Raw genomic sequence first — 25,389 nt, forward strand, 5'->3', positions numbered from 1 at the left:
ATTTGACTTACCAAAGAACCAGTTCATTCAGAGTGCCCTGTGGGTAGTGGCCAGTGGAATGGAGGAATAAAGATAACTGAGAAAAATGTTTTAAAATAATAATAACAGGATTTGATGACTGATTAGAGTTGGCTGAAGAAAGCATGCAAAGTTTATAAACTTGGGGAACTGAGGGAAGAAAGATGTAACTGATGGCAGGGAGGGAATGGGCAGAAAAACTCATTGAATGTATTTTCAGTTTTTGATGAGCTAGATTGTAGATTGTAGATTGTTGTAGATTGTCCTGGAAAAAGTTAAAAATATAGACCTAGTTTGGAAATCATCGATCTTGAAGCAGTGATGAAAGGTGTGCAAGTGGGTAAGGGAACAAATACAGAAGAAAAAGGGGCTAAGGGTTGTACTTAGGGGGCTGGGAAAGAGAAGAGGAGCCAGTCAGTTAAGGAAGCTAAAGAAGGGAGAAAACTTCATACAGCATCATGAAAGATGCATGAGAAGAGGGGCCAGGAAATATGAGGACTAAGGAAAGCTGTTGCCTATGGGTAGCAGAAGATCATTGGAAAACCTGAAAGAAGTTAGTGTCATATGGTGGGAAACCAAAGCCTGATGGGAAGTCATTAAAGAGGCATTTGATAACAAGGAAATAAAGGCAGCAGACAAGTCATTCAGTTAAGGAGTTAGTTGGGCCATTAAAAACCAGTAAATAGTGGTGGTTGAAGGGAGAATCAGGATCAGGCATTTCTTGATGCAGAGGTGGTTAAGATAGGGAAATATTTTACCCTTGTTAAGATACAAAGGGAAAGTACAAAAAGAAGAGAAAGAAGTGGAAAATATTAGAGGAGGAATAGAAAAGGTGCACAAGCAAGATTCTTTAGAGGCAGAAACCCAGAAGCATTAGTTCCCTCCTAGAGTATAAGCGAAGAGATACAGATATAGATAAATAGGTTTTCTCTTTTAATATATAGACAGCTGAGACAAGATGCACTACGGAGTTCATCCTTGAAGGTCATCATTTTCTGAATAAATAGATCATACAGCTATCAGTAGCAGTAGAGAACTGAGAGAACTACTATGGACTGAGGGGGGAAAATAGGATTTCTAAATAGTAGCTAATCCAAAGTGTCATTAAATAGTTTAAATTTATAGTGGGCCAAAGTGAGACTTTCTCTGGCTACTATATTTAACCCAGAAGAAAAGCACGAAGGGAGAATAAGTGGTACTCATTTCTTTTTTTAATTATGTGTTTTCATTTTTACAAAAGTAACACATGGTAGCACATCATAACCCAGAATAGTTTATAAGAGAAAGATAGCGTAGAGATGGTCCCACCCCACAAAACTGAACAGCATCTCTCTCTTGACAGTTTCTGTTTTAGTAGTTTCACTCTTTATGTTACCTTTTTACTAACTGTGGAAGAAAGAAAAAATGCTTATATTCATGATTTTTGAGATGTCAGCTGGTTTGAAACACAAAGATTTAGCTCACACAGTTCCTTATCCCAGCATTTGAAATTTATGTTATTTGTTTTCATCCTTTTCTTTCTTTTTTTTTTTTTTTAAATAGGTACACTTAATAGGTTTCTTTTTTTTATAAATTTATTTATTTATTTATTTTTTGGCTGTGTTGGGTCTTCATTTCTGTGCGAGGGCTTTCTCCAGTTGTGGCGAGCGGGGGCCACTCTTCATCGCGGTGCGCGGGCCTCTCACTATCGCGGCCTCTCTTGTTGCGGAGCACAGGCTCCAGACGCGCAGGCTCAGCAGTTGTGGCTCACGGACCCAGTTGCTCCGCGGCATATGGGATCTTCCCAGACCAGGGCTCGAACCCGTGTCCCCTGCATTGGCAGGCAGATTCTCAACCACTGCGCCACCAGGGAAGCCCCTTTTCTTTCTTAATCCATCAATTTTCAGCACCATCTCTTAATGAGGATATTAGTACCTGTGATAAGAGGTACTACCTTATCATACCTCCTGTCAGCTACACTTATACTTTTTAATATTGTCACAGTTGTTAACTATTTATTTTTGGCCTATAGCCACAAGCAAATCTTCCTTATTATGTCCATAGGTTGTTTTTTTTAAATTGAAAGCCAATAAATGACATTTATATTATTATGACTCTGTAAATGTTGTTCCCTGCCAGGAGGCCAAGTTATATGCTAGGAATAGATTGCTTTTTCTGTGGGTCTAATGTCACAGTGCCTGGGCCTGTAAGGAGAATGTTCTTACATCAAAGCCAAATCAGGTTTTGTTGTTGTATTCCACCAGTTGCTCAAAAATCATGCCACATTTTAGTTTGCTCTATATTTGGATCGTAATTTTTTTAATACAGTTTTTTTTTTCTTGGAACTTGTACTTGCCTTTCTTTTTTTCAAACCTGTATTTATACCTTTCACTCAAGACCTCCCTCCTGGAGCCCACCATCTTTCTGCCTCAATCTAGACTAGATGTTTTATAAGCCTATTTTGTCACCTCACAGTTTCCCTTTACTGTTCTCTCTTTTATTCCCTCATTTTTTGAAATACAACCCCGAAGTAAGTTCCTAAGAGAAAGAGTGTTGGGATTCTTGCATATCTGAAAATGTCTCTTCTGTCCCCAGCTTGGTGGAAAGTTTGATTAAGTATAGAATTCTTGGATGAAAATCATTGCTCCCTTGTCTTCTCACATTTCATGTTATTGCTGAGAAGTCAGATGACACTGATACTAAGTAGTATAGCTAGGATTTTTCCACCTCAAGAGCTGTTAGGATCATGTTTTTATTCTTGGTGTTCTAAAATTTGTAGTAAGTATCTGGTGGTCGTCCTTTTTTTTTCTCATTCAAGATGCTGGATACTTGCTAGGCCCTAAGATCTGAAGACTGACGTACTCCTTCATGGAGCTGCAGACTGTCTTTGACATTCCCCAACCCAATGTTCTCTTCTCTTTTGGGACTCATAATATAGATGTTGGACCTGCTAGATTGGTGATCTTAACCTCCTTTCTTATAGTCTCTATCTCCTCTCTGTGTTCTGGGTGATTCTGTTGACTTTACCTCTCAGCTTTTCTTTTGATTGTATTTCAACAGTCAAGCTTTCAGTGCGCTTGCTCTGGTTCTCTGAAGGTTTCTTTTTCATAGTATCCTATTCTTGCTTATGGATATAATAAGAATTACTATCATATAGTAATATCTTCTTTTTTTAAGCCCTGTCTGTCTGTCTGTCTGTCTCTATCTGTCTGTCTGTCTATCTATCTGTTGTGGCTGCGCCGCACCACGTGGCATGTGGGATCTTAATTCCCTGACCAGGGATCGAACCTGAGCCCCCTGCAGTGGGAGTGCGGAGTCTTAACCACTGGACTGCCAGGGAAGTCCCATACAGTAATATCTTCTGACTGTATTAATTAGTGGTTAGACTTGTGCTCTTCTGTTTGCTGAATTCTCTGTGATTGCTTTGAGGCCAGTTTTCCTATTTATCTTTGTCTTTTACTTCATGCTTCAGGTTCTCCTTATCTGCCTGGTGAAGCTTGGTTTTCTGTTGACTTTATATACACACACACACACACACACACACACACACACACACACTTATTTTTGGCTGCGTTGGGTCTTTGTTGCTGTGCGCGGGCTTTCTCTAGTTGTGGTGAGCTGGGGCTATTCTTCGTTGCGGTGCGGTGGCTTCTCTTGTTGGGAGCACGGGCTCTAGGCACGCAGGCTTTAGTAGTTGTGGCATGCGGGCTTCAGTAGTTGTGGCTCACGGGCTCTAGAGCGCAGGCTCAGTAGTTGTGGCGCACGGGCTTAGTTGTTCTGCAGCATGTGGGATCTTCCTGGACCAGGGCTCGAACCCGTGTCCCCTGCATTGGCAGGCGGGTTCTCAACCACTGTGCCACCAGGGAAGTCCCTTTGTTGACTTTTAAGAGAAAAGGCCTACATGGGTGGGCAGGGTTTCTACCATGCCTCTTTCTTGAATGGGAATTTTTACTGGGGCTCTGTGTGCAATGGAGTGGGGACGAGGTGTTAACTGGCAGGGTCGTTGTGAGGAAGTTAAGAACCTGATGGAGGAGGAAGACTGGACTATGAGGAACCATAGAAATGGCTTTGCCTAGGCAGGTCTTTCAGTTTCTCTAGACAGGAGCTGTCCAGATTTCTGCCAGGTAAATATGGCCTGCTGCCAAAACCAGTATAGTTGTTTTACAAAAAAGAAAGAGAGAAACAAATAAAAGTGTTTTCAGTGCTTCCCCTGCTTTCTGCCCTGCTTCTCATTCTGCTTCTCTTAAGACTTTTCCTTTGCATGCAGCAGCTACCACCTCTGCAGTCACCAAGTTTCAGCCTTAACCCACTCCCATTGCTACCACCGTCTAGAGATTTGTTTAAAATCTCTTGCTGATTATGTTAAACATACACAATTATATTTATTGCAGTGGGTTCATTCTTGTTATTTTTGTGCTTTTATTTCAGTTGGGTCTGGGGGTTGGGATCAGAGGAAAATGTGTTTAATCCTCTTGAACTAAAAGTTATCTGGGACAAAGTCAGGACTGTGCTTCCTGATTTAATCATTGGTGGAAGACAGAAGGAAAGGGTAGCCTCAGTAGTATGTGGTTCTTTGGAAATGTAGGGGATAGGATCATACCCAAGGTAAAGCCCCTAATCCTGAAGGGAAGGGAGATATATGTGTTCATGGTTGAGAATGGGGGCCTCTAGAGGCAGACCACCTGGGTTCACATTCCAGTGCCCCCTTTTACCAACTATATAACTGGGAGAATTGTATCTCTCTATGAGCCTTGATTTTCTCTTCTGTAAAATAACAGACCCAGCTATTGAGTTGTTATTGAGGGAAATGAAATAATCTATTTAAAGTATGTAGTGCCTGATAAATGCTCAGTAGGTAATAGAGATGTGGACAGAATGTACCTGATGGTCTGAATGAAAGGAAGGTAAAGAGGAGTTTGAGGGAGTGTGGAGGAAAGTAAGAAAGAACTCACATAACTCACATGATCTGGTTGGACAAAGAGGTGGAATCAGAAACTGGTAATGAGGGCCCGAGGCCAAGCAGATTGGAGAGTGCAGACCTGGAAAGGAAGAAGTGAAGGATAGTGGAGTCAGGGGCAGTTAGCCGCCCTGTTTCAACAGATGAGGGCGGTAATGACAGAAAGCCCAGAAAACCCCTTCTTAAGAAAACTGGGCATCAGAACGGGTAAATCAAACTTCTTTTTTGTTCTGTTTTGTTTCTAGGCCTTGTTTTAAATGTAAAATTTTACTGTATGTGTTGGTATAAAGTAATTCTTACAGAAATTTCACAAGCTTGCTTTCCAAAAAAACAATAAATACTCTTATTTTCTGAGCTCTTCTCTAAGTTTTTATACTTATAATTGAGAACTCCTTCCTTCTGAGGCAAATCACAATTTAGGAGCCGTGGAGGGTTGATAGTTTTCTTGTAGTTAAAATCTTGATAAAAAGACTGGCTGTTGCATCCTAACAACATGAGAGAACTTTAGCCAATAAATTTACTTCTTTGTGATTAAAAATCAGACAGTTTAACCTTGGAAACATTCCTGTCATGGGGGACTTCATATTGTGATTAGTTATCTGAACAGCCAAGTGCCTCTGTGGGCTCAGTTAACCAGCCTCCCACTACATATGTGTAATTATTTTTAGTGCATACACACACTCTGCTATAAAAGCTTATTTGGCCCTATGCTCCCCGCCGTTCTGAATTCTGTTTCATTACCGGTATCCACCCACAGAGTTTCAGAAAGCCATTCCCAAATAGCAGAACCACAACTCAGAATTTTAAATAAACCACATCTCTATTAGCTTAATGGACAGAGGAGTTAGTTACATGCTATGCATTTCCCACATCCCTCCACCCCTTCAAAACCTATTAAAAATGTATACATATATAAGCAAGAAAACAGGGCGTTTAACTCAGATTGTTAACTTTTCTGTTACTTTAGCGAGGGATAAAGAAGGAATACAGGAGACACAGTCTTTAAGATTTTTACCTTGATTGTGGGCCAGACTTTACTTGCAAAAAAAAGTATTTTGGGCACTGCTTCTTTGTTTCTAGAGAAAGTTGAAGACCTCTTCTCCAAAGATGTTATCACATTACAGCTTGAATTATGTGTTCAAATATGCAGGGTCACTTTTAAAAGAAAGTTGTGCTGGGGGGGTGGGGGCGCGGTTTGTGTAGTACTGATTTGAAGGGGAAGTGTTAGCTGCAGCAGTCTGTTTTCCAGCTTGGCATTAACTGATAGTTCCTGTAACTGACAAGGGTTCAGAACTACTTTTTCTTTGGCTTCCTGTTGATAAATCCATTTCTAAAAGATTAAAATCACGTCTTAAGGTCTTGGTCATCATCCTTCCTGGAACAGCTGTTGCAGTAATTGATGCAATTTAAAATGGGTCCTTATTGGAATTGGAGGAAGTATAGACTAAGAGAGTGACAGGTACAAGTCTGTGACTAATCATTAAAGTGTACTTACAGATAAGTGTTGACTTAACTACAAACCTGGAGAAGTATGAGCTTTGACCTTACTGTTGATTACCTGCTACAACTGTTTGGTCATGCACTTTCCCATCAGACCTAAGCAGTATCAACATTTCTGGGAAGGAATTCAGCAGGCACTCTAGCCAGTCATCTCCAAGTATGAAGAAAGCTGCCTTAAGAAAAGACAGTATGGCTACTCCCACTACTGGGATATAGTGGTTGTTGCTTTTTTAACAGTTTCGGACTTACAGAAATTTTACGAGAAGATAATTCTCAGGAACTCCCCCACCCAGATTCCCCAAATGTTAACATTTTACCACATTGGCTTTCTTTATTCTCCTCTCTATTCACCCCCTCCGTGCATGTGTGTTGTGTGTGTGTGTGTGTGTGTGTGTGTTATAGCCACATCCCTAACCATTTCAGTAATGACCTTTTTATACTAAAACTTCAGTGTGTAATTCTTAAAATCAAGGTATTGTCTCATATAGCTGCAGTACAGTTTTCAAAGTTGGGAAGTTAACATTGATAAAATATATAGTTGATTTTTTTTAGTATGGTTCATAGTGTGGACATCTTGATAAATCATAATTCTGTTAAGTGAAGAGTGTTGAGCAAAGTTGGTTGAATTGAGGTTGAAATGCTAGATGCTTGTTCCTCTCATGTTTCAAATATGGACTAAAGATAAATCTTCATAGTAATTTTATGTAGAAGTTTCTTGCCTCTGATTTTCCAGCAGCTCATTTTACAAATGGGGTTATTTCTCTTTCCTTCATAAGCCATTTTCTTAAGGCAGCTTTCCTCAACCCCCTACACACTTAGTAGTATCTACATCAACACTGATACACCCCTGAGTAATGAACGCCTAAGGTACTCATTTGGGGGCGGTGGGGGGGGGCCGGGACAAGGCTTTCACTGGGCACTCTTTATCATCATGTTAAGTTCTAACTTTAGGTTCATTTAGCCTCACATTGGAAAGAGTTAAAATGAGGCACAGATGTATTTATTTATAAGCTTAAGGATTTACCCTGGGAGTAATGAGTCAAAAGACTAAATCTTGGGTGGAAGAAACTAAGTGATAGGTAGAGAGAGGAACTGAATTAAGTTGATGCTAAATTAGAAACAAAAATAGTTTAAAAACAAATCAGCTATTTAATTTTAGCATCTATTTAGTTATGCATTCAAGCTGATTTTTTTAAAAATAGCAAAATATAAATGTTCAAACATTTTTTTCCCCCCTTACATTAAACCTGGAGCACAGCCCACAGGATGACAATCTCTCATTGCAAGATTACCGTCATTAGGAATTTGTCCTCTGTTATATTCTTTTTCATTATTATTATTATTTTGTTGTTGAGTACCAGTGGAGTACTAAACGCGGCCAATTCTGTCCCTGCCCCTAGAGGCTTGCATTGTAAGTCAGGCAGACAAAACAATTATAAGCTTCATAGGGGTGAGATGACTTGTGTGGGAATATTTGACTTTTTGTCTGTATGTTTTTAACACAAAGTCAGAAAAATTGAATTAATGTCTCATTCTTCTTTACCCATGTCCTCACCCTACCCCTATACTCAAGTGTTTTCCATAAAGGACACCTATTCTTTCAGTCATCCTGGCAAAAGACCCAGGGTCAAATCAGATTAACCCTTGGGCAAGTCATTGGCTTTGGAGACCAAGATATGAGGGTACAACATTATTTGAAGACTTCTGGCCTGTTCCTTCCTCCTGGCTTCTTTAAATATGTCACCAGTAGGAAGAAGTGACTATAGTCACATGTACTGCCCAGCTGCTCAAAACAGTTGTATAATTTTGTAAGGCATAATTTGAAAAATCTAGGTTTCATGTAACTACAAAGTAGACTTATTACATGTTTTTTAGTCAGTGTAACGTCTAAATGAGTGTTCTAAGAAACTAAATGAAAATAGTATTGCCTGCCTTAGACCCAGTTATATGAAAATAAGTCTGGTTATATAGATACTTCATGGATTCTCTCAAATTTCCCTTTCTTTGGGTAAATGAAAATAAAGCGTGGCTGATCTTATTAGTTTTCTGGAAATACTGGAAAAGGTAGTAGAACAGAAGTTCAAGACCAGTCTTAGCACTGAGAGTCTTGGAATCCTTGTGGTCATAGAGCGTGTTTTGTGGTCACCAAACACGAAGGCATGTGGCCTTTGAGAAGTACATATTTCTCTTGGGTTTCTTCATATTGCTCTCTCTTTGTCTCACCTCAATAGTGCTACTACCTTATCCTGTACGCTACTGATGCTATAAATGTAATATTTTAAAAATCAATGCATTGTAATATTGTTGAACTCTAAAATACCCAAACAGGTTATAAAAAGGAAAGATTATCTATTGAGGGTAATTTGTCGGTTACAATGAGTAACTGAAAAATCTATGGGGAAAGTAATATGGTTTAGTTGGGCAGGCAGGACAGGTCTTGCTAATGAAGAAGCTAAAACAAGGAAGTGGTGCCAGGCCAGTACCAGCTACAAAGGATGACTACTGTATTGCTAGTCTGACACGTTCTGCTGACCAGCCACCCCTCTGTAGAATTTAGCTCCTGGCGATACCTTTTAAATAAACAGTGCAGTAGGAATGGCACTTAACAAACAGGGATGGTGGCCACAGTTTTTCAGATGAACCCAGGAGTGGTTTATGGGGTAATCACCCTCATCTGTGCCTTTTTAAAGAGACCTTTTCCTTTGCTACTGGGGGAAAAGTTTTTATCATCCTACAAATAAGCAATAAAGAAACTTCTGTGGACAGATTTTTAAAAATAACATGAGAGAAAAAAATAAAGCTGATTTCATATAAATAAAATTCTGTGACTACAATCCAGAGATATTCAGAGAGTTAACAGGGATAGGAAGAAAATGGTATGAGGAGTAAGTCTTATAAATCATATTCTAAGAGCAGAGGACAAATAGGGTTATTCAACAGAGTTGTAGTTTAGAGAAATTGCACCACCATGTTTGGATAAGGAGATCATAAGTGAGAGGGGTGCTGCTTTTCATCCCCACACTTGACCCAGTATCTGCCCTCACCCTCATCCCAGAGGCAGTGGGGTCTTTGGATACATACGAAGTAGCAGAAATTCATCTTCACAGTAAGGTACCCTCATGGAAGAGCAGAAGTAGAATCTTGAAGTGTAGTAACAGTTGGAAACAGGATAGCGTGGTGGTTAAGAGCAAGGACTCCAGGCCATGGTGCCTGGGTTCACAGTCCAACTCTTCTACTTACTAGTTGTGTGATTTTCAGCAATTCACTTACCCCATAACTCAGTTTCCTCATCTTAAAATGCGGGTAATAATAGTACCTACCTCATACATAACCTTGTTATAAAAGCAAAATGAGTTAATATTTGTAAAAGCATTTAAAAAGTGCTGGTACAGGATAAGTGCTTTGTGTTAGTGGTTATTATTGTAATTATTACTGAAGCGTAACTTAAGGAATCTCTTGTGGCATATCTACCTATTGTGATAAGTGACCTTAAAAATAAGCTTGGACAAAAGATTACATACCATATGATTTCATCTATAAGTCCATGTATGACCGTATAAATGACATTCTGGAAATGACAAAATTTTAGAAATTGAGGACAGATTACTGTTTGCCAGGGAGCAAGGTGGGGGAGGGGGAGAGGGAAGTAGGCATGGCTGTAAAAGGGCAACATGAGGGATCCTTGTGGTGATGGAAATGTTCTGTAGCTTAACTGTATCAACATTAACATCCTGGTTGTGATATTGTACTAGACTTTTGCAAGATGTTACCATTGGGGAAAACTGAGTGAAGGGTACGTGGGGATTTCTCTGTATTATTTCTTTTCTTTTTTTTTTTTTTTAAAGCACTTTTCTTTTTTATAGCTACTTTATTTATTTATTTATTTATTTTATTTTTGGCTGTGTTGGGTCTTCGGTTCATGCGAGGGCTTTCTCTAGTTGAGGCAAGTGGGGGCCACTCTTCATCGCGGTGCGGGGACCGCTCTTCATCGCGGTGCGCGGGCCTTTCACTATCGCGGCCCCTCCCGTCGCGGGGCACAGGCTCCAGACGCGCAGACTCAGTAGTTGTGGCTCACGGGCCCAGCTGCTCCGTGGCATGTGGGATCTTCCCAGACCAGGGCTCGAACCCGTGTCCCCTGCATTAGCAGGCAGATTCTCAACCACTGCGCCACCAGGGAAGCCCCTGTATTATTTCTTATAGCTACATTTGAACCTATAATTATCTCAGAGTAAATCATTTAATAATAAGAGGAAAATGGGCTTGAAAGATTCCTGATAGAGAAAAATTGGCAGTTAATGCCATGTATGTGTCTGTTCAGACCGACAGACCAGCATTAAGATTAATAAACGTGATGGAAGGAGAACTAACCTGGCCATTGACATTTTAGTGAGATGTTCATGAACACCCCCCCCCCCCCCACCGCCGGCAAATTGAACCAGTTGGCGTCAAAGAGAAGAGAAAGATGTAAAACAGCTTTATTTCCCTGAAAACCCATCAATCCGGTGTTCTCCATGTACCTTTGCTCTCCAGACTGTGAAAGGATCTACTAATAGATACGATTTTTGGTAAAGAGATGAGGTAGAAGGTAGATGAGCAACAACTTTTATACAAATGGTATTTTGAAAAGCAGGGCTAACAGAAAACAATGCGAGGATGACAGATGTGAGCTAAAAATCACCTGTTTATATGTATACAGTATAGTTCTTAAGTTCAAGAGGTACCTTTTTTTTAAAAAAATAAATTTATTTATTTTGTTTTTGGCTACGTTGGGTCTTCATTGCTGTGTGTGGGCTTTCTCTAGTTGTGGTGAGCGGGGGCTATTCTTCGTTGCGGTGTGTGGGCTTCTCATTGCGGTGGCTTCTCTTGTTGTGGAGCACGGGCTCTAGGTGCGTGGGCTTCAGTAGTTGTGGCTCACGGGCTCTAGAGCGCAGGCTCAGTAGTTGTGGCACACGGGCTTAGTTGCTCCGTGGCGTGTGGGATCTTCCCGGACCAGGGCTCGAACCCGTGTCCCCTGCATTGGCAGGTGGATTCTTACCACTGTGCCACCAGGGAAGCCCCAAGAGGTACCTTTTCGACCTTTCCCTCTTCTGCTTCTTAATCACCCCCTTAACAGAATTTATCACTGCTACATTTTATGTTCATAGTCTCTTCATACATTAATATGCTGTAGGTTTATTTATTTATATCTTTCCTGGAATGTGGCCTCCTTGAGAGGAGAGATCATTGCCATATGTAGTTCTGATTTGCTAGTTTAAAGCCCAGTGCCTGGCACACAGTAGGCACTTGATAAATAATTAATAAAATATTGACTTGTCTGGGCCCTGAACAGAGTGGTCATTAATCTGGAGGCCTACATAAATTAGATCAGATAAACTGAGAGTCTTATTTTACTTAATGAGATTGTGATTATTATTGCAAGTGAACTTTCCTGGGCTTTTGCTTTATGTTTTTTATTCTGATGAAAATTTTCCTTAGGTTTAGAGAGTTGAGTGATCAGCAATGAAAGGGATATCTTATAGGAACAATTAGCAACAGTGTAGAGTCCATCAGGAGGGGAAGGGCAATCAGAAAAAGGCCAGGAAGCTATTGGAAAGGAGATATTTAGAGAAGTGACTTGTGGCCTTCTGGGACCAACTTCAGTCACAGACAGTGCCATCAGACTTTAAGAAATCATGGGCTAAAACACTGACAGCTCCTCTCCTAATGTTCACCTAAGTATCCTTTCCTTGCCAAGGCACAGATGAACTATATCCTGATGACCTGTACGGCAGGTGTGCAGTGGAGGAAGTTAGAGGAAGAACATTCCTTCCCCCACTGCCAAGGTGTAATGGGAACTGGGCTGATTACACAGTGCTTTGCCCTTCTTCACCTGCCCTTACTTGTGCCAGCCCTCCGACCATGTGGATTTGTCAGGGGCTTGCTGGAAGTTTAATTGCTGGTCTTGAATATGAAACAGAGGAGGTGTACAGTTAAAAAATCTCCTTCCTTACAAATAAATGATGTCATTAAAAATAGAGAGATAAATAGAAAAGAGAGGGAGAAAGAATCAGTCAATCCCGGATGGTGGTATATTCCACAGGAAAACTAACCAGGACTATCCACAAGTCCATGTCATTTGAATGAATGAACAAATACACGATTTGAGAGTATGCTGTTCTAGATTAAAAAGAGATTTAGACGTGAGATCCAGATGTATGTAACACATGCAACTTGATTGGACATGCCTTTGAAACAATGAAGGTAAACACTGAAAACAATGGAGATAATTTGGATATGGACTGAATGTTAGATGGCATTGGAGCATTATTCTTAATTTTCTTAGGTATGATATTTTAGTCATGTAAGGAAATGCCCTTATTGTTAAATGTGTATATATGAAGTATTTTGATGTTTGCAACTTATTTTCAGATGGTTTGGTGTTGGGGTGGGAGAGATAAAGCAGTGTGACAGATCGTTCATTAACACTTGTTGAATCTGACTGGAGTGTACACAGGTATTAATTGTACTATTCTTTGAACTTTTCTATATTTTTGAAATTTTTCAAAATAAAAAGTTGGGTGAAGACTGAATACTTTCCTCTTGGGGTTGAGAACAAGGCAAAAATGTCCTCTCTCAACTCTCCTATTCAGTATCATACTAGAAAGCCTAGCTAATACAATAGGCAAGAAAAAGAAATAAAAGGCACACAGATTAGAAAGAAAAATTGAGAGAAACCCCTTCCTTTAGAATTGTTGGACTCTGATGCCATGATTTCATTTAAGATGATTTTATTTAATGGAGAGCTGTTCTCCCCACAGCCCATTAGCTTCTCTTACTTGATCCTTTGATGAATTCATAATTGCTTTTTTTTTTTTGGTGTCAGTGTGTACCACCAAAATCAGCTTTCAGTTTCTTGTCCAGCGGGAATCAGAGGGAGAGATGGGCTATGAGGAAGTGAGAAATCTGATCCCAGTCTTTAAAACATGTCTTTGGGACGTATGGGTGCTCATTTCATGAAGGGTACAAATTATGGCTCATGACTTCTGCATTTTCTGCTACTCTTTAAGCTGTCTTCCAATCAAAAAATGTCCCTACAGAAGCAGCTTTGAATTGCTGTCGTGAAGATCAGACAGATGATAAAATTACCCTCAAGATTTCTGATGCTTTATGTCTTTTGAGCATACTGAGAAGGACAGAGACCCCAAAAGTTCAGGTGTGCTCCCAAGATAATTGGTTCTACTGATTGGCTACCCCAGGTCTCCCGATCTTGTGTTCTCAGCAGGGAGGAAGAGTCAGGTCTGCTGTCTTGAGGTTGTGATGGAGGAGACCACCCTCAAGATAAGGAGCAAGCCAGAGGAAATAACCTGGAGGGATGGGGGTGGAGATGGAAGGAGAAGAGAGGGATTTGGGCTTCACAACAGTACTGCCTGGCAGTTTGAGAACACCTGACCTTTAAAATGGTTATGATCTAAGATGTGGCGTCCTAGGAGTATTTCAAACTAGATTCATCTTTGTATTACATATCAAATGAAAATGAAGGGTTTTTCCACAAAATTTTAATAATCGGCCTCTTCCAAAGAGTTGAACTTCTTTCTCTGTGTAACAGCTTTTTAACAGGTGTGATATTCCAAAATAGTTCTAGGACCATTAGGAAAATAAGAAAGAAGGGGGAAATTCCAGCCAAATAAAGTGGAAACAAAATTTTAACGGATAATGAGGGAGTTTTCTCTCCTGAAGTCTTTTATGGCATACAGAGTAAGAAGCCAGAGAGGATGAATCTAATCCCTGCACACACTGAAAGGAAGCCTGAGGAGAAAGAGAGAAAGTACCTATAAAACAGATTTTCTTTTTTAAGTGTCTTTTATCAGTTTTTCCAGTGAGAGTGTGGTATTTTTCATGGACAGAGGTTTTAGCAGCTTAAGCTTCTTTTATTTTTTATTTTTGGTTGCATTGGGTCTTCGTTGCTGTGCGTGGGCTTTCTCAAGTTGCGGCGAGCAGGGGCTACTCTTTGTTGTGGTGCGTGGGCTTCTCATTGCGGTGGCTTCTCTTGTTGCGGAGCATGGGCTGTAGGCACGCAGGCTTCAGTAATTGTGCCACGTGAACTCAGTAGTTGTGGCTCACGGGCTCTAGAGTGCAGGCTCAGTAGTTGTGGCGCACGGGCTTAGTTGTTCTGAGGCATGTGGGATCTTTCCGGACCAGGGATCAAACCCGTGTCCCCTGCGTTGGCAGGCGGATTCTTAACCACTGCACCACCAGGGAAGCGCCCTTAAGCTTCTTTTAAATGGTCGAAGTAGAGATGGCAGTGATGTGTGAGGTTCATTAATTATTGCTCTTACTGATGTTTGCACAGACTGTTGGGATCATAAATGTCAGTCTGTCAAGAGACTGTGATAGATTCTAAAAAAACTGATTGAGTACCTCAAAAGCTGTCATAAAACCTGAGATTAAACAGATTCATCTTTCTTTCTTAGAAGTGAGGGAAGGTATGGGTGAAGTGAATAGAAGAAGCTTCCTTCTCTTTGTTGGCACTTTGCTATTTCCACTCTCCTGTTCAAAACCATGAGTGTTGGCTTGTGCAGAGGGTCAGGAGCCTGCCTGAGGTGTCAGAGGGACATGGTCATGGTTAGCAGTCTCAGTTGTGTGCGGGCTGCCAGCTGCACAGCGATGGGAGATTCAGGGAGATTGGGATTCAGCTCTGACAGGGCTGACACAATTTATTTGGAAATTTTCAGGAGAGAACATGAGTTGTCAAGACAAGAACAGTGACAGTAAGGAACAAATGTGAATTTCTGTCAGAGATAAAACAGAATTTTAAAAGAAGTAGGTCTGTTGTCGTCTCCAGTCAAGTTTTCCAGTTAAACTGTGTTCCTAAATTGAAAGTCTTACCACTACTTTTCTGCTATTGGCTAGGAAAGTACAATTAGAAGACTTTCTCTCTTCAGAGGATTATATATTTTAAAAATCACTGTACTTATTTCTCTGTCACAAATAAAGCAATGGTTACTTTAAATCTAGGAAACTGAGAGATAAACTACTTTTTCTTAAGATTTTCCTTTCTCGTTTAATCACATTATGATTCTTGATCAGACTTTCCTTTGACTAGAAGGTCTGATGTGGTATCTTCCTCAGGCTATTAAACGTAGGCAGAGGAAGAGGGGGTCTGGTTGGATATCAAGAACTGTGAGCCTGGCATAGGCATGTGGGCAGCTCTTGTGTGGGTACATACAGACTAGATTATGTTCTCAAGAAAACGCATACTGGGAGAAGGTGCTTTGTTGGCCATTTATGAAGGACCTTAATTAGAAGTCACTCCTAACTCCTGGGGTGGGAACAGTTTCTAGCTCGCCGCTGCACTCTTCTGCTGCTAATGAGCATGCTCCTTGCAAGGATGCGTTTCTTCTGACAGTTAAAGAAGCTGCATATGAGAGTTATTTCTGTTCACCTTTCTCTCTGCATTAAACCCTTACTGCCCAAGTTCAGATTATGCAAGTAGACTGGTAGGTGTTTTCCATCATTGTTGAGGAGTTGAAAATGCTTCAGGGTAACAAGAACTATTTACTATTTGTGAGCAAAAAGTAAATAATCAAACTTTAATTTATTCAAATACGGACAGTAGATGAGGGTTCCTTTAGTGTTGACCATAATTGGATCTTTTCTTTCTGGTGGTCCTTTTAAAATTGCCATTAAATTTGTAATTGAACAGTTGAATTATTTAGTTCATTATTATGTAATTAGAATTCTTGTCCTGGACATCTGTTTCTCTTATTTAGGCAACTCCCCACATGGCACAGGTTTCATTAAGTAATTAGGAGAGGAGATGTAAATTTCTTATGCAGACATGATGATGATCCTGTAGACCGCTATTTATTTCATCAGCTTATAATTAAAATACTAAGTTGACTTGTGAGGAAATGCCAAGGAATGGTTTGCTTTGCCAAGAAGTTACAGATAACACATAATTGGATGGCAGCATGTGGAAGGTGGTAAACAGTTTAGGGAGTTTTTTCTCCTCTCTCCTTGTGGTAGAGAGCATTAGAGGGCACAAGGATTCCTTTCCACTTAATAGACCATTGACTGAGTGAAGGATAAGTGGGTGTATTCCAGAATGCTAAAGTTACGAATCTCTTAATGTCTAGGAGCAGTTCCTTGATTCCGAAAAATAACACATTCTGGTAAACATTTCACCTGTCTTGGTTCAGACTCATTGAGGACTGCTTCTCATGGCTCAGGCTTTCTATACATGGATGCCTTAGGTCTTGGACTTGCACAGATGCCGAGACATTGACTCTCAGAGGACTGACTAGGGCTGCGTGGTGTTCCTTTAGGATGGCCAGTGCAGTGCCGCCAGAAGCTGTTGGCAGCATCAAAGACCTCCCTAAGGACCCACTGTTTCAGGAACATCCCATGCTTCCTGCCTTCCAGAGCAAATAATGCAGTTGTCTTTATATATAGTGTGGAATGGATAAAGGAAAATTTCAGGATGAGGCCATGCAGACCTGTTTCTTAGTTTTGTTATTATTGAGTGCTCATTGGTCAGACAAGGTGGAGAATTAGAAGAAAAGGGATCAGGCCTGGACAGGTCTCCTAATTTGGGGGCGTTCCATCAGCTGGGTTGTTTGGTGATGACCAATGATGATTATGATTATATCAATATGAATTCTGTTTCTCAATCTTAGGAATCGTATGTTAAAAAGTATTGTCTTCACATACCACTCTCTTGCTTGTTTGAAAATAGTTAGCCATGGATAACATTGACATACTGAAAGTAAATTGTCTTCTTGTAGCAGAGGCTTGCTTTAGAAATGGAAATAGGTGCTACGTAGGTAGACAGCACATTTGACAGTTTGGAGCAGACTCACTTGGGAAACAGCTTTGAATGTGAACATTGCATTTCCAGACACAAGCTCAGTTCTGTGAGGTCGCAGTGCAAATAAAAGAGGGTCCGAGTGGTCCTCTTTTATATTTGAGGTGTGCTGGCCTCGTGTCAAGACCCTCTGGATTTTAACAATTTAAAAATGCAAAGGCTTCAGCCACCTTCTTGTGTGCACCCCAATCTCTCTCCTCTCCCCACCTCACCCCCCAGGGTTGGGGGATAATTTCTGATGTGGATGCTCCAGATTTAGGACCTTGTCTCAGAACAAACACCATTTTTTTGTTTCAGTTTTTACTCTAGAATTTTCTCTTCTCATTACCCAATGGAAAAAAAAAGTCGAAATAGGGTTATTAATACAAATAGTGCCATTTCTGGTTTGTAAAAAAGGACCCCCCACCCCACCCCAGAACAGTGTGGCCTATACCAGGTGAATTCCTTTTGTCTGGCTGCCTTGTAATCATTTACATTTAGATTGTTGCTTGTTGCTCTTATAGGGGAAGGGGAGGGGCCTGGTGTGTCTGGCTGCCTCAGTCATCACACTGACTAGGTTTGGACAGCTTTGCTCAGCAGAGCTGGGAAATAGGCTGAACTTGCTTTCAATTGTTTTCATCAAAGGCCTTGTTTAGTTGGTTTGTATTGGGGGAAAATGTCATGTAGGGTGCAAGAACTAAACGAAATGAAAAATGAAGTTTACAATTGCTAAGAATGGTGCGTACCTTCTGAAAGTCAGTGCACGGTGCGGTGGGCCGGAGGGCTGTGAGCAAACTGTTACCATTGTCACTGTCAGGGCCAGTGAGTGCTCGGGCGAAATGCAGCATCCTCTCCACACAGAAGGAGGCTGGGAAGGGGATACAGACAGCCTTCCTTGAAATACAGCCGGACTTCCCTGGTGGTCCAGTGGTTGAGACTCCGTGCTTCCACTGCAGGGGGCGTGGTTCGGTTCGATCCCTGGCGGGGAACTAAGATCCCGCATGCTTCACAGCACGGCCAAAAAAAAAGAAAGAAAGAAAGAAAGAAAAACAGCCAACAGTCTACTGCTTCTCACTAGAGACACAGTAAATAGAAAATCAGGACTGCTTTAGGAGAAGATTTATTCATGTAAGAAATACTCAGTTGTAGGCATAGAGGGCACATTAGTGAACAAAGCTGGTGAAACTTCCTGCCCTCCAGGAGTTTACATTCTCCTGGAGGATAATGTCAAAAGATAAGTGCTGTGGAGGAATAAAAGGCAGGAAAAGGGAGGAAGGGAAGTGCTGCTGAAGGGGGCAAGAGTGGTCTAGATAGGGTTTTCAGGGAAGAAGACCTCATTGAAAATGTAGCTTAAGAGAGGGAATTCCGGGTAGATCTGGGTGAAGAGTGTTCCAGACAAAGGGACCAGAAGGTGCAAAGGCCCTGAGGTAGGAGACAATCAGGAGGCTAGTGTGGATGGAGCAGAGGGAGAGAGTAGCAGGGGATGAGGGGAGAGAGGTGGGAGGAGGGCACATAAGAAAGGCAGGGCCTTTCTGAGGGTCATAGGAAGTATCTGAACTTTTCCTCCAAGAAGGGGAGCTATTAGAGGATTTTGAGCAGGAGTGTGAAATGATTCTAACTTGATTTTTAACAGGGTCACTTGGCTGCTGTGTGGAGAATAGACTGTAGGACAAGGGGAAGGGCAGGGAGACCAGTAAGAAGCTACTGTGTTAGGAGACTCTCTTCCAGAGGTGGTTTAGCACAAATCACTTTGGAACCTTGGCGAGAGGTGCATCGTCAGTATGTAGTGGCAGTAATTCCAGGAGTACAGAGCACCCCAAGTGCTGGCTCTTTTCTTTTTTTTGAAAGCAAGAGTTATTTACAGTCTGCCTGTGACATGAACTTTATTGCATTTTACTTTTTTAAGGTTATACAAAACACTTGTTGCACACTGCATCTCCCTTCACCTGCTAATTTGGCACCAGCCCTAGGGTTGCGGTGCCAAGTGCTGCCTCTGTACCACCCCACGCTGGAGGCCATGGGACAGCTTATTTGTGAACAAACAAGGATACTTCTTCACTCTGAATAAAGTTGGAATCGTTTTCAGTATTAGAACCTGATTCTTGTGCGTTTAATTGTGCATAGGAATAGAAATGTCTTTTTACTAGAAAAGATCATGGATCACCCATGAAACACTGACTTCAGGTATAGAATTGTGCTAAGCATGGTGACATACAGAAATAGTGGACACAGTCCCTTCTCTGGTGAATTACAGTCTACTTAAGGACAAAGATCCAAGAAGAGATAAATAACCAATACAAGCAGTAAGCAACTAGGACCCAAAGAAGGGGTACAAAGAGAGGATCCCATTTCCAGCTCGAATGGTCTCCTCTTAGAGATAGCTATTTTTTAAAGACAACATAGAACAGATGTTTGTTGAGCCACCCCACCCTCCTCTCCTAGCTTGGGCCTGGCTTGTTAGAAGTCAGCTCTAAAGGTGCATGCTTGTCACAATTTGGGACATAAACCAGGCCAGTTAGAAGAACTGGCTCTTGCTTATACTGATCCAGTTCCTGGAAAAGGGCAGTAGCCTGGTCAGAAGAATGCCTTGGCTGTACGTTAATCAGCTGTGCTTGCCAGGCCAAGCACTAACCCTGACCCCCAAATGTGTTGTTTTGCTCAGATTCACAGTCTGAGAATGAGGCTTCGCCAGTGAAACGGCCACGACTACTGGAGAATACTGAACGATCCGAGGAAACCAGCCGATCTAAACAGAAAAGCCGACGTCGGTGCTTCCAGTGCCAAACCAAACTGGAGCTGGTGCAGCAGGAACTGGGATCGTGCCGCTGCGGTAAGCGTCCCCCCAGTGGAGGACACAGCGTGGTAGAGGCTGTGTCCTTGGCACCCCGAGAGGCTGAGCTCCTTCATTCTTCTCCCGAGTACCTCCCTGCGAGCTATAGGTTTGGAGCTTGGGAAATCAGAGTAGAGGATTCTTATTTCTAAACACCCTTTATTTCCTCTCACACATACAGAAAAGGCAAAAAACCTCCCCAACTACTCTTACACATATTTCATTAGAGTTGCATTGTCACTGCTTACTGCTCTCAGCTTCTCCCCACTGCATATTACTGTGGTTCCTTCTCATTGATGACTTATTTAGAAGTTAACCAAACCAGTGAAATTCTGAGATATATACCGTGAAACTCAGATATTAAATTAATTTTGAATGAGCTTCTTACTATATATAACAAATGGAAGATTTCTCCCCCATATCCCTTTTAAATTAAAGTTTGATTAGAAAATTATTTTCTTTGAACCATAATTCATTGTCAGTTAACCCCTTGAAATAGCTTTAAAGTAACCTTTTCCTTCTGTATTATCCAGTGTAATACCAACTCTTGGAATTTTTGGTGGGATGTACTTTTTAAAAACTTTATGCCTACCCACAGTGGAACAAAACTTAGAACAATCCTTCCTCTCCCTTTGACCACATACATCGTGTCACGTGGAAGCGAAATTGTGTAGCTGCATTATTTAGGCTGACTTACAGTTTTCCTGTCCCTGTTTTTATTTCTTGACTTTAGAGCACAGTATTGTGAAATTGTTCTTTGGGACAGAGCTGTCATCAGGCACACTGGCTCTAGCCTCTGAGAATCCTGTATCCTTTGTCCTTAGGAGTGAGCTTTTAGAAGCCTCCTTTTACCTCTGGGATGGCCTTAGATATCCTGTAAGTACTGATGCTGGTAGTCAGGACTAGGTGGTTCTCCCAGCAGTTATGAAGTTACAGTTGCTCAAAGCTCTTCATCTTCTGAAGAGATCGCCGTTGCTGCTCCTGTCCCTCAGTTATCTGCCCTGTTGGAAATGAGAAGGACAGGAGGGAGTTCCAGCCTCTCGTGGAAACTGAGTTGGAACTCCTTTCCTGTCATGAGTAGAAATCTGTTTGTTACACAGTCTGGTGTGTGGTACTCGGCAGTATCAGAAACATTTATATTCAACTGCAGAAACGGTGACTAGCATGTGGAGTCCAGGTATCACTGGACAAGTTTTTATTCTTTAGCCTGGCATTTATTTATCCTATTAAATGCTTGTGTGAAAGTGTAAGGAGAGAGGTAGGATAAGACATGGGTGCAGAGGCTGTCAGCAGAATTTTCAAACCTCACTTTTGTTCCTGCAATGTGATGTGGTCCAGGTGAGCCCAGAACCTTGTTCTTAGGCTGTGTCTTGATCAACCCTGCCAGGTAATGTAAAATTCTTAACGAGGTAGTGAAGGAATACTGTGGTTAGCCAAGGAAACTCTGGGGTCTCATGGCTAACCAGCTTTGCCCATAGTGGTTTGTCTGATCTTTTGTGGTCTGCAAATTCTTGCTTTGGTCTTCACGTGGACCCCTTGGGGCTTCAGCAGTTCAGTCTGTTGCCAGTGTTGTGCAGCTTCCCTGACCATTTGCCTGTTGCTTTTGTAACACAGGCCTTTGGTGATTCCTAAATTAGAATCATGGGATTTTCCTGTACCTTACATTCTTGTTTCCTTCTTGAAAGTAACTGAATCCTGGGTATTACACAGCATTTGCCCTAGTGGATCAAGCAGTTGGTCCATCAAGTGTGCTGTCTCGCCTCTGGCAGTGGCTAATAACCTCCTCTCCTTGTCAGGCAAGCAGTGAGAATTCACAATTTAGCGCTGAGAGATCCAGAGGTGTGGTAACCGAGTCTCCCAGTTTACCCTTCAGCTTTGATGCAAACCACCTAATTTCCTAAGGTCTTAAGCACCAAGCTGAAAATATCTAGAAATACATGTTGGATGACTTCATGTGCTCCTAAAGTGAAGCCAACTTGACTGGCTCTGGTAAGTGCAGATTACTCTGCTGTGCTCTTCACCTCTCAGGCAGGAGGCTGGGTTTCTAAAGTAAGTGCCTATTGGGTTTGCCATAGATGTGTATTCTCTTTAAATGGTCTAACACGTGGTCCCTTGGCTTATGCCCAATTCTGAGGGTCGTCTTATAGAGAGATTTGATTTTTCTGCTGGAGAAGAGAACCCTGAGCTTTCTGCAGTCCCACCAGATGTAGCCTTCCTAGAGAGAGCTGGGAGTTCAATTGGGCCCACTGAGAGCATTACACTTACGTCCCCAGAAAAATGACTGAGTCAACTGCCACATTTTAAAAGATGAAGGACAGTAATGGGAACACACACCTCTGGGACTGCCCCTGACGAATAGCTCCTGTGTCCCTCCTGCCTGTCTGCTTGGATCTCTAGGAAACGGTGAGTCGTACGGTTATTTCCTTGAGGCTGCGTGGAGTGCTAGGGAGACGTTTAACTGCCCTGAAAGGTTTTGGAAGACGGGAAACACAGTAATTTACTACTGTAAGTGAAGACTCAGGAAGGCGGTTTGAACTCAAACAGAACACTTTTCCACTGCAGAAAATCTTTTTTTTATATATATTCACAATCTTTTTTTCCATTCCCCTTCCACTCTGTACAGGTTATTAACTGCTGACAAGAAATTCACATCTCATAAATAATGCTTAAGAGCCGTTGCTGTATAAATTGAATGTGTTACGAATTGTGATGGACCTTTTTGTAGCATTCGATGCCTAGAGCAGGAAGAACAGAGGATGTCATTTTCATTAATTTCTAATGAGGTGCCAATTAAAGACAGGGAAGACGCTCCAAAGGGTAGAGTGGCCAAGCTCCCCTGAATCCTCCGCCTGGGGCTCTCATCCAAACACTGCCAGCAAGCCTTCTCTAAAAATTCCATTAAATCACAGTCTCATCGAGAGCACACAGACACATTCAGCTCCCCTTTGATCTTCAAAAGAGCAATTTGTAAGGCGAGTTCTGAGTCTTCTCACATAGGGAACAGCTAGAGGTGATAGGAATTGTTAATTGCCAAGACACTCCATGGGCTTTCAATAAGGAGGTGAATTTTGAAGATGAATTCTCCTCTGCCTCGCTGTGACTAGATAACCTTTAAATCAACAATACCACAGTAACACCCTTTTCCTGTGAAATCTTTCTGGGTGCCAATCAGAAAAAGCATGTGGTGAGGCTGCGATGATACCCTGCATCCTAGTGTATCTTCAGCAGTTTAACTTCTCAAGATGGAAAACAATTGCATAAAAATGGATTTATTTGTTTCATTTTCTACTTAGTAGGCAAATAGATCAGCTCGTTGTCTTTACAGGGGTCTTGTCTCTCCAAATGCCACCTGGAGGGTGTTCTTCTGAAATCTGGCCATCCTCATCCGATGTGGGCCACAGCACAGCCATGTGGATGCTGTGTTTTCTAATCAGATCTTGCATGATGCGTACCACATGGCTTTTTAATCGCTATGCATTGCTTCCCAGAACCACAGAATTAATTTTTAAATACCAGTCTAAGAGCTTGCATAAGTTATGGCATGTTTTCAGTTGACAGTGACTTAAACTGTAAGCTGATATGCTCCCTTTTGGGACAACAGTGCTTTTACTAACCTCTTGAGTAATCTGACTTCGTTTACTGCTTTCAAAATAAATTTTATATTCCCTTTAGAAACTCAGAGTGATGCTTTAGCTGGGACCTTTAGTTTATTGACTTAAAGTGCCTCAGTGGTCATTTCTGCCTTTTCATTCACTGTCAAGCTAAATTCAGCTAGCATTTATTGAGATGTGATTTTGCATAAAGCATTTTGCTAGGTTTTGTGGGGAATATAGGAGGTAGAATACAGAACGTAGGAGCTCATAGTTTAGGTCAGTGATTTCAGACTTAAGTGGGCCTCAGAATTGCACAGAGGGCTGTTAAAACACAGTCTGCTGGGCCCACCCCCAGAGCTTCTGACTCAGTGGGTGATGCTGATGCTGCTGGCCTGAGGACCGTGCTTTGAGAACCACTGCTCTAGCGCTTCCCAACCTGGGAAGTCTCTAAAGTATAGAATGTCTGGGCCTCACACTTAACAATTAAATCAGAAAAGGTTTCTGGGTATTGTTTTTTTTAACATTTTGGAAATTAAAAGTTTGTCCTGGACCATTTGAAAGTAAATTGCAAACATTGTGACCCTTTATCCCTATAAAATTCAATGAATGTTTCCTGAGAATAGTTATTTTATATAACCGCAGCACACTTATCAGCTTCAGTAAATTGATGCTGATAAATATTATCAAATCTGTTGTCCATATTCTAGCTTTGCTAGTTGATCCAGTAATATACTTCATAAAAGCATTTTCCCCCCCTCTAGTACAGAATCCAGTCCATGATCAAGTGTTGAATTTAGTTGTCATGTCTCTTTAGACTCTTAAGCTGGAACATTTTCATTGCCTTTCTTTGTTTTTAATGATATTGACATCTTGAAGGCTACATTTCTCCACCCTCCTCTGCTTACCCTTCCCAACCCCCCACTTTTTAAAATAGAGCACTCCTTGTTTGGAGGTTGTCTGGTGTTTCTTCATGATTAGATTCAGGTTATGTATTCCCAGCCAGAATGCTACATGGGTGATGTTGTGTTCCCCTCAGGGTTCTTCATTGGGAGGCACGGATGTTTATCTGCCTCTCATTATTAATGTTAATTTTGCTTCATTCACCCAGTCTAGGTGTTGTCTGATGTCTCTAAAAATAGTATTTTTGCCCTTGCAACTAGTAAGCAATCTGTGGGAAACACTTGGACTATACAAATGTCCTGATCATCATCAAAAAGGTCTCCTAGATTTAGCATCCATTGATGATTCTTGCCTGAACCAATCTTTACTATGATGGTTGCAAAATGATGCTTTGCCAACTCCAGTCCTTCTGCATTTACCATTTGCACGGAGCATTCTCCTCCCCCATTTATTTATCTCATTGGTTTGGACTCATTGGGCTCTTATATTTTTCAGTGGTTTATAATTCATTACTATACTTAATTATTTTGTTGCTCAAATTGTCTCAGATTTGGCCAGTGGAAGTTCCTTCAAGCTGAATTCTGTATTTTTGTGACATACCTCCTGTTTCGTTGTGGGTTTTTTTTTAATTAATTAATTAATTTATTTATTTATTTTTGGCTATGTTGGGTCTTCGTCGCGGTGTGCGGGCTTCTCACTGCAATGGCTTCTCTTGTTGCAGAGCACAGGCCCTAGGTACACGGGCCTCAGCAGTTGTGGCACATGGGCCTAACTGCTCCATGGCATGTGG

General features: G+C 41.5%; 1 protein-coding gene across 1 annotated transcript in view; it reads left to right on the plus strand.

The window, feature by feature from the left end:
* ZFAND3 (zinc finger AN1-type containing 3) overlaps positions 1-25,389 on the plus strand; it is a 314,683-nt gene that overhangs the window by 270,114 nt on the left and 19,180 nt on the right. Inside the window, exon 5 of the mRNA XM_082347897.1 lies at positions 19,939-20,106. Coding sequence (XP_082204023.1) covers positions 19,939-20,106 — 168 coding nt within the window. The remainder of the gene's footprint in view (positions 1-19,938; positions 20,107-25,389) is intronic.

This window comes from Balaenoptera borealis (assembly GCF_965194805.1).
Source record: "Balaenoptera borealis genome assembly, chromosome: 12".
Taxonomy (NCBI): Eukaryota; Metazoa; Chordata; class Mammalia; order Artiodactyla; family Balaenopteridae; genus Balaenoptera; species Balaenoptera borealis.